The following is a 12,523-nucleotide window of genomic DNA, read 5'->3' on the forward strand; positions in this document are numbered from 1 at the left end:
CTGAGTGATCTTCTAGTTCAAAATTTATGAAACTGTATCTGTCACAAGTCAACAATATCTGCATTCTTCTCTGTTCCCAAAAGGTAAGAGGTCAGGTCAGAAGTGCCCCTTCACCCTACTATGAGGCATCAGGAATAGAAGCCATGTATGAAACTTAGCTGTAAAATGAGTCTATCAAAAGGAAGATGACATCAGAAATCTTTTCTACACAAAAATTCTACAACCCTGAAACAATGACAGTAACACTAAGAAGTGTGATGTTTATGTAAATACACAAGTTGGGGCAGCTAGGTAACATAGTGGGTAGAACACTGGCCCTGGAGTCAAGAGGACCTGAGTTCAAATCCAGCCTCGGACACATGATACTCAATCGCTGTGTGACCCTGGGCAAGTCACTTAACCCTGACTGTCTCGCCACCCCCCCAAAAAAAACCAACCACATATATAAATACACAAGTCCATGATAGCAACCAAAGAGCTTTAAATCAGAATAATCAACAAAAGGCAACATATAAGGAAACACGTCTTAAAAGCCTTAAAACGGAACCTTCCAGAAACAAAGACTTTGTTTTAACAGACGATTCACTAAAAGGCCTCTGAATCGATTTAGTGATTTAGTGATTAGTAATAATAGGATTGTTTGGGTCTCTGTGGAATTTTTTTTGCCATGATCATTTCACAATGAATGTATTTTTATAACCTGTTTTGATTTGCTGTCATCAATTTAAGGGCTGCTAAAATGCTTGCTTCAGTAAAAAAGTAATTTAAAAAAATAGAATTTGATAGGTATTCAGATATAATGGAAAGAGTCCTGGACTTGGAGTCCTGTGGGTCTAGATTTAAATCCAACCACTAATGCATACTATGACTATGGGCTTATGTTCTCAATCCTCAATTTCCTCATCTGTAAGGTGGGGAAAACAACAAGTGAAGTACCTACTTCCCAGGATTATTTTGTGGTGAGGCTCAAATGAGATAGTACGTAAAATGTCAACTATGATTAAAATGAGCAAAAAGAGTCTTATTAAGCTCTACTGATTCAAAAGGAAAATATTTTCATTGTTAAAAAAAAATAAAGTTGACAATCTCTTTAGTCTCCTGGAATTAAATGACCTAGATCAGAGTGAGGACATCGCAACAATAACAGACACTTTTTAAATTTTTTTTGTTATTCTGTCCTTGACAAATACCCACAAATATGAACATTTTCATATAGAGAACAGAAAGAGATAACCATATGATACTGAGAATCTATTACATACAATTTCTTTAAAAAAAGTAGATAATAAATTCAACACAGTTCCAAACTTGTACTGTTTCTCTGTGTCTCTCTGAACTTCTTTCTGTTCTCTTTTGTGCATTTTGCTAAATGATCCAATGAGCCAGCCTCCTTTCTTTTCTTTTTTTTTTTGGCATCACTATCAACGATTCTTTCTTCCCACCCACCATGGAACAAACAAGCATAGTCAATTTGAGTAAAACTAATCCATATACTGACCATGAAGGCCATGTACTTTGAAAGCGAGGATATTGTTGAAGAATGTAAAGGTATCATTTCTCCCTCCCACCCTCCATAAGAAGCAATGAGGGATGCTAAAGATGTTCATATTCAACTGAGAAAACTCCCAAAGGGGAAGCTACCACTCACATGACTGTCTTGAAACATTACTATCTGGTTTCCCAAAAATAAGCTAAAGTGACCATCTGGCTTTTATTTTAGTTTTTAGGACTGCTGGGTTAGGGGGCTCAGAGTAGGGGGAAAAAAAGGAAGCAAAAAACAGGACACTGAATGAGGGAAAAATGCTTCCCAAAGTACCTTATATTTGCTACACTGAAAACCTCCTCCCATGCCTCCCTCATCTAGGCTTGAAGGTGAGCCTGGGCTCTTAAAGGCTATGCTACTGGAGACTAAGCTCATGCAGTAGGTTCTACTACAGTTTTCAAAACAGCACTTGGAGGACAATCCTAGGTAAGGTCAGAAAATCTTGTTTCAACCCTTATTGAAAAATCTTTCCAAAATGTACACCTATAATATATTTCCTTCCTTTACTAAACAGGCAATACACAATATAAATAAATCTTTATTTGATGGTTAATGGTCAATGCCTTCAACCACATCTGAAATAACTGGAGAAAACCAGGGATGTCTAAAAGTCAGGACTGGTCACCACTGTCAAACTGTAGTGTATGAGATCAGGACTAGTACATTTCTTGAACTCCAAGTACTTGAAAAAAATATATCCGCTTTTATCAGAAGCAATTATAATGTAATTTTTCATAATTCAAAGGACTTTACAGCTTACAAAATTTTGCCCCCACAATAAATCTGTGAGGTAACCAGATTAAGCATTATCCCCATTCCTCAACTGATAAATTGTCAAAGGATATGAATAGACAGTTTTCAAAGAAATCCAACAGCCACGTGAAAAAAATACCACAAGAGAAATGCATGTGAAATCAACTCTGAGATTCCACAAATTGGCAAAAATTTAGAAAAGAAAAATCACAAATATTGGAGGAGTTGTGAGGAAACAGGCACATTAATGCATTCTTTGTAGAACTATGAATTGGTCCAGACATTTTGGAAAGCAACTATGCCCCCAAAGTAACTAACGGTGAATATCTTTTGACCCAGCAATATTTACTACTAGGCCCTCACCCCAAAGAAACAGAAAAAGGACCCATATGTACAAAAATAATACACAGCAGCTTTTTTGGTAAAGAACTGGAAACTAAAAGGATGACCATCAACTGGGCAATGATACCAGAATGTAAGGGAATACTACTTTGCCTAGGAATTTATGAAAGGGATACTTTCAGAGAAACCTGGGAAGACCTGCAGAAATGAATGCAGAGTGAAATGAATAGAAAGAGAATAATTTACACGGACAACACTGTTAAAAACAAACAAAATGTAAAGACTTAAGAATACTGATCAATTCAGTGACTAACCATGACTCCAGCAGATCAATGATGAAGCATACTACCCACCTCCGATGGACTCCAGGTGCAGAATGAAACATGAATTTCTGGACATGGCCAATGAGGGAATTTGTTTTCCTTGTTTTCTGAATGGGGAGAGGAGTGCAGGGGGGGAGGGGCAGGGAGAAAAAGTAAATGCTTGTGAACTAAAAAATAAAATTTTTAAGAAATTTTAAGAGAAAACTAGTCTAGCTAAATACAGCAGGAAAAGCACTGGTCTTGGAGTAAAAAAAAAAAAAATTAGTAGCTACTGATTGCAAAGTACATGAAGATAAGAAGTTTCTTTCTTTCTTTGCTTTCTTTCACCAATGCCTTGCCAAAAGCTACATAAAACTGTTAAATCAGAGTTAGATTCCTGCCTCCAGCACTTTACCAGCTTCATGAAGCTACAACAAATCATTTGAGCTCTCTGAGAGGCAGCTTCCTTATCTTTAAGATAAGATGACACTACCTGGACTTCATATCTTACAGGAGCCTGGAGAAAAAGAATGCTTTGCATGACCTCGAGTGTTCTATTAATGTGATCTCTCAAGTAATTTGGCTGAAATAAACTGTTGGCCAATGGCAGTCATACTTCAAACCCAGATCAATTATTTCTCAAATATGTATTTGTGTTTGTTGTTTTTCTTTTCTACTATACTACAGCATGGGTTAGTGGAATAAAGGCTGTATCTGGAGTCAGAGGACCTCTGTTTGAGTCCCCAATCTGCCACTTCTTAATTGTATGCCTTTGGAGAAGTCACTTGTCCTCTGCAGTCCTTAGGTTCCTCATCTGTAAAATGTGGAAGATGAACCATAAGACCTCCAAGGTTACTTTCAATTTTAAATTTATTATCTTATTATCCTATCAATTATTAAGATAAAAATGTAGAGAAACAAGGAAAAACTCCAGAGAATACGCAGGTGAAGATGAGGCCAAACCCATACTGAACTGGTACAGGCCAGACACGACAGCTGATGCACATTTTTATGAGTTGCTATGGCTACAAGTGGCCATAGCAAGTTGCTATGGTTACCTGATAGCCTAATGATGAGCCTAGATAAAGACTGGTCTTATTAGCTAACAGAAACACCAGGCCTGTACTCCAAAGCTTTTCCAGCTTGCTGGAGCCTGCAAGAATTTGCTTAACTGGGATAATCTCCCAAGAACCTGAAGATGGATGACCCTGTCATAAAGAGGCAAACAGATAAAGCAGACTCTAAAGTCTTTTGACAATTACAGCCTGATTATAATTCAATTTAAAATAAATGCCATTTAATTTGACAAAAATTAGACATCTATTAGCAAAGATCTGAGGGAAGATATAAAGATTAAATAGAATACAAGACTGTGTCTAGCCTTCAACAGGGGTGGCGGTGGGAGTGGAAGGGCGGAGTTTACAAATTAAAAAAAAAACAGAATCAGTTAAATCACCTGATGTATGGACAAAATAGGTTCCCTCAGGACTTGTTCGGAGTTCTTATCTTAGTCAGGAGTCCCAGGGCCCTAACACTGGGGGGAGGATCACTAATTTCTAGTAAAAAGAGAGCAATTTTTCAAGTTACTAAAGTGAGATTCAAGCCCAAATGAAAGGAGAAAGGCAGCATGATACAGTGGAAATAAAGTCTGGTGTGGAGTCAGAGGACCTGGGTTCAATCCCGCTACTTGTTACCTATGCAACCTTGAGAGAGTCACTTAATCATCCACAGGTTTCAGTATCCTCAGCTGTAAGATGAGAAGGAACTGGACATGATCTCTGAAGTCTTTTTCCAGCTCTAAATCTATGGTATTGTGATTCTACGGTCACTGTACACATATCTCCTACGAAAACAAAGAGGGAGCTTCTGGGAGTCAGGTTCATCCTTTATAATTTATCCTGAAAAAAGGGAGAGGGGGACCCACAGGCCTTCCAGTTTCATTTGGAAAGAGCAGCCCTCAGTAGCCAATGACAAATCCTCTTTAGCTAAGACAAGGACAGTTTCATATGGCTCCAAGAAGCTCCTGACTTGAGTTGAAATCATACGCCTAAATCTATATTTATTTCATCATTAGCATGTTGCTTCTTGTACTAAACCCAACTGTCAGATGAGTTCATATGGTGCCTTTTAACAATGCTCCTGGGGTTGAATTTTCCTTCCAGGTGTTATTCTGTTCCAAGATGAATTGTTAGCACTACATATATCAGCTGTAATATGGCTATATAGCTAAAGAGATACTACCTAGAAACCTCAATAAAAATCCAAAGCAACTAAGATAACTAACTGAACACTGTCTTGTAAGTCCTAATGATACATATTTCTAATTCTTTAAAAATTACTTAGAGACATAGGGAAACAGTGAGAGAATCCATGTTGGAACTAGAAACCTTTATGAATTTCAAATAGAAAGGGGGAAGGGAGGAAGAGGGGAGAGGAGACCGTAGAGTATCAATTCTACCATTAACATGCTATATGACTTTGCACATGTCACTTTACCATTCTGGGCCTCAACATAACAGTCTATAAAATGTAAGGGTTGAATTAAATGATTTTTAAGGTATTTTTCAGTTCTAAAATTACATAGTCATATTTCTTTTATTGATAATCAAGCCAAAAGTAAAATATGCCGTAAAAGGATCTGTAACTTGCTTAGGGCATAGAAAAATTTCAAAATATCGTATGTCAAACATTGTGCTAGATGATTTAAACATTACAATAGAGAAAGACAAAAAAAAATATCTGCCACCCAGGCCCTAGGAAGACACTAATTTATTCATCTCTCACTAGTTCTATCTAAAAGAGGATTCTACTGCAAAGTGAAAAAATTTTCACTCTTGTACCATACTTCTAGAAAATCTACACCTAAGATTCTAAATGTGAACGCATGACTCAAAAGGCTTTGCTGTGTCCTAAAAGGTTTGATTTTTTTTTCTTTAAAGAAGTAAGAAAGATAAGCAATTACAGACTCTTCCATGGGGGTTTGGAAGGTAAAAAAAAATTTTAACTTTTTTCCCCCAATTAACAAGCATTTATTTTCTTTCCTTCTCATCTTACCTACTTAACCAAAAAAGAAAGAAAAAACCGGCTCTTAAAACAAATATGCATATTCAACCCAAACCATTCCCCTACACTGGTCATGTCCAAAAATGCGGTCTCATTCTGCATCTTGAATCCATCACCTGTCTGTCAGGAGGTGGGTAAAAGGCTTCAGATAAAATATTTCAATACAGAAAGCTAAGTATAGCAGTAAACCCACGCTTAAAATCTTTTATCCTTTAAGAGAAATAGAAGGGAAAAAAGATAGTCTAACAGAGACCTGAAGGGCAACTTGCCTCACTATATTCAGTTAAGAATGCCCTATTTTCCACTACTAAGTATGAATAATAATGGTTAAATCTATTTTTCTAAGAAGATCTCTTATCTCCCCTTAGGCTTGGCTGAAATTTTTTTTAGAAGGCCTAATGGAATTGCTTTTTATGAGCAAGTCAATAGAGATCCAACGTGTAGCTTCAGTCAATGTGAAAACCATGGTGTATTGAGGACATTACAGTAGTCACACAAATCCTTTTTATATATCCAATATGTGCTACATACATATGCCATAGATCCATATGTGCCTACAGCAAAACCAAATTGTGCTTAATAAAAGCTAAGTGGAAAACTGTACTGAGCTAATAATTTCCATGTGAATTTAAGACATATCAAATATGAACCTTAATGATGACATTATTGAACTTGTGGTGCAATCGTTCAAATGGATACATCAATAGGCACCCTCTGTGTGCAGGGTGCTGAGCTATGTGCTATAAGGAAACATTTCATCTAATTGAGAGGACAAGTCAAACACAAAGTTAAATAATAAAAGATTAACAATTCAAGGCAATGATAGAAGAGCCATCACAAAGCAATCCGTGATTAATTGTCACATGAACTGTACAGACAATAACTGTTACATTAGAGGGAGAAATGCATTTGTCTCTGTTAATGACATTTCTCACCATTCTCAGTCATTTCTCAGTCCTCAAGTTTAATCTGTCACAAAGCCCAGTCCATACTCAGAAATGCATCTCCCATTAGTCTTCTGACAAATTTATGCTGTCTAACCTCAACTGGACTTTTACGTTTATAATGCAATTATTTTATTCTTTTAACTTTCTAAATCTTAAGGATAGAAGTAGGACCTATGACTTCACTGGTATAAAGCAGGGCTTCTTAAACTTTTTATACTCACAGCCCTTCAGCGCTCCTTAAACTGTGGATGAAGAAACTCCCTCTTAATTCAGGGTTTAGCATCTTTTCTACAATTTAATTTAATTCTCTTCAGAGTTACTTAGAGCACTGAAGGTTTAAATGGCTTGTTCAGGGTCACATACCCACTATGTATCTATCAGAGGCAGGATTTGAACTCAGGTCTTTCTAGCTACAAAGTCAGCTCTCTACCTCATGCAACACTGCCTCTATTTAAAGAGCCTGAGACATGAACTGATATCAGTTATTGTAACAATTATTACAAATGTCCTCTTCTCAATTCTCCATCCACCCACCACTAAGCAGATAGCTGGCCTCCCAATTTGACCAGTGACAGTAAGAGCCCAGCCCTTGAGAATCCCTTCCACCACTATAAACTTCTCAATTCCTTCCCTATTACCTTTCCTTTCTGTCGCAGAGGAAGAGGTTGTTGTTCTTCCCGGGCAAGTCACGAAAAATCAATCTTCTCTTAGCTCCTCTTCCATAATCTTACCCTCCTTAACAGCAAAAATATTCAAGTTTGCCTGAACCTAAAAAGCTTTTCCTGGACCCTATTATTATTTTCTCTGTTTTGTCATTCAATGACAAACTTAAAGAAAAAGGATGCTATTATTCATTGCCTGCACTTCTTCCCTCCCTATTGACTCCTCAAACCCCAGCAATCTAGCTTCTTACTCCCACCACTCTACTGAAACACTTCTTTCCAAAAGTACTTATCCTTAGGAAGGCAGCCTAGCATAGTTGATCTAATAATTTGAGCTTGGGAGTTACAAAGGCTTGGACTTAAATACATCCAAATTGAGCAAGTCTCTTACAAAAATTTAAGCCACGATTTCCTCAACTATAAAATGGAAATAAAAGTGGTACCTCACTTGTGATTGGGAGGCTATATAAATGCTAATTAACATTCCAAGAGCTAATGGTCTTTTTGGTCTTCATCCTCCAATACCTTGTTCACCATTGTTAAATATCCCCTCAGACATCCTCCTCCTAAACCTTAAATGTGGGAGGTTCAGTTATTTGCCAATTAATTCATCTCTTCTCTCTACACACATTCAAGCCTGTGTTCCTCTTCCCAGGCTTCAATTATGCTCTCTACACAAATAACTCCCAATTATTTATCTTCACCCCCAACTGCTCCACCACCTCCATACAATCTCTTATTTCTAACTGCCAAATACCTCAAATGTCCAAAATGAAATCATTTTCTTCACTCCAAAACCTTCTGACTAATCTCTAATAGAACTACTACCCTGCCAGTCACACATCTATAAATTGTGAGGCATTTGCCTCTTTATTACCCCCCTATTTCCCATATTTAATCAATCAGTTGCCTGGACCTGTTAATTCTTCTTTGAGAAAAATCTTTTTTTTTCCCCCAAATATTGATGTGGGTACTACTTCGGCAAATGCGGAACACAACAAATCTACAATTTGGTAGATGATTTCATGAGTTATTATGAACAAAACAAAAATTCACCACCTGTGGGCCAACCTTTTGATAATGAGGCTCTCTGAATTTAGTTAGGCTGTTATTACACTAATACAGAGCTGCCCATCACCATAACCCTGCCTTCCATCTTGACAAGAACTGCTAGGGCTTCAACTCCATTGAAACAGCCTTCAAGAACACAAGCACTTCCAAACTATTATAAGGCAACAGAATAGAATTTGAATCTAACACGTATGTCCACTCCCACTATAACCACACTAAGGTAAGGCCTCAAATCTTCTCAACAAGACTATTATCAGAGCCTCCTAGCTATTTATCCTAATATATCCTTTAAATATCTGCCAAAATAATCTTCCTAAAACGAACTGCCCTGATCACTGCATGCCCTCAATCAAAAACCATCCTCATTATTAACTAAAGTAAAAACTTCTGAACATGGCACTCTAAGCTCTTCTCAATCTGGCTTCAAACTACCAGTTTTTTTAGCCTTTCCCCCTACTAATCATCTTCTCATATTCCCCGCTCCAGACCAGCTCAACTACTCTCAATCCCCAAATGAAAGAAGCCAAATTCATTTCATATGCCATTACTACCCCTAGATTAGACTCCTCCTTTCCCCAGCACCCATCCCATCTACATCTACAGAGGTCTCTCCTTCCCTTCTCGGTCCAATTGTGTAGTACCATCTATGTCTTTAAATATTCCCAGACACTGTTCCTTTCCCACCCCATTCCCTTCCATTAAAGTAATCTTTCAATCATAGTAATAAAATAAATGTTTTACTTTACAGATTTTTATATTTCCATATTACATTTTTTAAAATTTTACATATTTTAATCAGTAATCACAGCACCTTTACTGGAATTCTCCTTTGTACACATCCTCCCAGGTATCAGTCATTTGGGCAGGTGCCCCGCCCCCATTAGCTGATAAGCTCCTTGCAAGCAGGGAATGTACCCTCTCCTCCCTCCCTCTGCATCCCCCAAGACTGATGCATGGCCCAGTTACTAAGAATCACTTCTATCCAGAAAGGCATAGTTCAACCGTTCCAGCCCACGCAGCTCAACTCCTATGGAGCTTATTGTCTGCATCACGCTCTTAGTGCTGTTTTCCACAGTCCTTCAATCATCATGTCTCAACACCTAGACTGCAAGCTCCTTGAGGATAGGTTTCACATATATGTCATACACACGTATGTGTGTATTTTTTTTTAGCACCCTCCTCTGGGTTAGGTAGATACCAGGGAAGCAGTAAAAATGCTTGCCCCTTCATAACTGAAAAAGAGGCCCAGGTTGAGGGTAAAGAGGGGGAGAGAAGAAAATGAGCAGAAACCAATCACCACCCCCTTAAAAAAGAAGAAGCTAGAGGATGCGTATTTGGAGAATATAACAGCGCTCCAGCCTTGGAGACCACAAGACTGGAGCCCCCAACCTCTATTTCAGAAAACAAGTCAGGTTTAGGGACGGACGACGGCGATCGGAAGAATCAAATACGCCCCGCCTTAAAAAAAATACACCCTCCCCCCAACACGCACACACACAAATACAAAGAGATAAACAATCCCCGTCCCCGCGAGTCCGAGGATGCCAGGTGAGGAAGAGCGGGTCCACACCGCTCCAACCCCACCCCCACCCCCCGCCGCATTTCTGGTGCGGGTTGAGGCCGGAGAGGAGCGGCGGCGCGCCGGGGCCTCTCCGCGCCCCGACTCCCGGCACCCCTCGAGAGCCCCGGTGGTCTGCGGCCGGGCGCTCACCTGCTTCGTCAGGAACCTGCCGAGCTCGCTCCGGCTCTTTTCGTTCCTGGCGGCGAGGATTCGCAGCGGGGCGGCCGCCAGATCCAGCTGCAGGTGCTCCATGTCCCTGGCAGCCGCTTCCCACCCAGCCCACCCACTCCAGCAGCCCGCTGCCCTCCGCCTGACGCGATTTCTCAGGCTCCCCTCCACAGCGTGCGCGTTAATCCTATAGCACCGCAGCCGCGGCACTGCCACCGCCCCCAAGGAAAGCACCCGCCGCGGCTTCTGGGCAGCCGCACACGTGCAGCGAGCACGCGGCCCTCAACGTCATCTGCCGGCGACGGCGACGTGAGGCGACAGCAGTGCCTCCACCCTTTGAGGCGGGGTGGGGGAGGGGCGGAAAGGTGAACTTTGGGCGACCGAAAGGCCGCAGGCGCTGTTGACCGGGAGGATGGAACCAAAAGCTGGGCCTGACCACAAGTAGACAAGGAGGCTGGATAGAAATCTCTGAGCAGCTCAACGAAGACTAGTGTTCGCCCGACAAACAGGGCCGACTCCGGAAGGTGCAGTGTACGATGGGACATGTAGTCTTTGCAAGCTACCCTCGGCCCTTCCCTGCGAGGGCTGATTTGCGGGAGGTTCGTTCGCCTCTTCAGGCAGTAAATGGGCTAGTCGATATGTATCAAAGAAGAGGTTGCAGGGGTAGCGGATCGAGAACTGGCCTGAGGCGGGAAGACCTCTTATTAATGATTTCAGATAGCAGCTTTCTTCCCAAGAGCACAAAGTGCTGTCTTCCCCTTTCATCAGTTTTAATTGTATTACTGTCTTTTATTTTTACATTCCCTGCATTTCCTCAACACATTGCTTCCACCTCCCCCTCCCAGCAATACATCTCTTTGCAAAGGATTTGTAAAAGAGAAAAAAAAAAGTTCAGCAAAATTATCCAACACATCAACCATGTCTGATAGTAAATGTTCAGGTTCCCCCGCTCCCAGTCTCTGGGGGCAGAAAGACCCAGTTTCCGATTTTTCCCAGAGGCTCAAAGATCTGGGTTCTAATTTTTTTTTTTTTTTGGCAATTAGAGTTAAGTGAACTTGCCCAGGGTCACACGGCTAGTAAGTGTCAAGTATTTGGTCCGAGGCTGGATTTGAACTCAGATCCTCCTGACTTCAGGGCCGGTCCTCTATCCCCTATACCACCTAGCTGCCCCCTGGGTTCTAAATTCTATAGGCGGAAAGATCTGGGTTCAAGAGTCTTTGTGACCCTGAGCAAGTCACTTAAATACCCCAGGTAGGACATTGCGATACAAGCCCGAAAATGTAGCTAGCACTTGATAGGACATATTTTTAATTCAATGTAGCAAACAGTTATTAATACTCAAGATATTTTTTAATTAAATATTGACTGGAGCGAGCTTAAGTTTAAATAAGGCAGGTTCCCTCATGGAGCTTACAAGCTTGGATTCAATTGTCATATCTTTGAGGAAAAAGAACACTTTGCTCAGTCAGGATACTTGAGTTTTCACCTTTGCTTAGTGCACACAAGGTTCTGTCTTTTACTCATCTAACACCCACTATGTGTTAGGTACCCGCGAAGAAAAAAAGTGCAGATATATGTCCCCTTCTCTCCTACAGTTTAAAAGCTAGTAAGAATGTCTGAGGTACCTGAAGATAACTACACTATACAATACAGAGCACCAGGGGAGGCTTCGACTTTTGGGTTCAAATCCCACCCCTGAGAGTGTGACCTTGGGGCAAGTCACATCCTCGGTGTGCCTCAGCCAACTACTTTGGAGGGAGCTCCAGGTAGGAGCTTCTCTTACCTATGAAATCACAGCTCCTTCATGCATTTTCACAGTTGTCTTAAAAATCATTGGAGATCATTAGAACTGGAAAACAAACCATTGGAGCTGGAAGGGATCTTAGTCCAACCATCATATTTTACATATAAGGAAACTGAGGCCCTGAGAAGTGAATGAAGATGACATAGGGAGTAATTTAAACTCATTTCCCCTGCCTCCAAATCCAATTTGCTTTCTACCGCATCTCATTGTTTCCACTTTCACCAGGCAAAGTCAAGTAATTGTTGTGTGAGGTGTGAAGCAGCTGGTCATGGTGGGGAGGGGGCTGGGAATTAAAGAAGGCTTCTCT

General features: G+C 40.4%; 1 protein-coding gene across 1 annotated transcript in view; it reads right to left on the reverse strand.

Annotated features, from left to right (window-relative positions):
* Positions 1–10,496, reverse strand: part of MDN1 (midasin AAA ATPase 1) — a 172,875-nt gene extending 162,379 nt beyond the window's left edge. The window contains exon 1 of the mRNA XM_027855090.1: positions 10,395–10,496. Within this exon, the coding sequence (XP_027710891.1) occupies positions 10,395–10,496 (102 nt within the window). The remainder of the gene's footprint in view (positions 1–10,394) is intronic.
* Between the last annotated feature and the right edge of the window lie 2,027 nt (positions 10,497–12,523).

This window comes from Vombatus ursinus, unplaced genomic scaffold (genome assembly GCF_900497805.2).
Source record: "Vombatus ursinus unplaced genomic scaffold, bare-nosed wombat genome assembly UNPS02000582.1, whole genome shotgun sequence".
Taxonomy (NCBI): Eukaryota; Metazoa; Chordata; class Mammalia; order Diprotodontia; family Vombatidae; genus Vombatus; species Vombatus ursinus.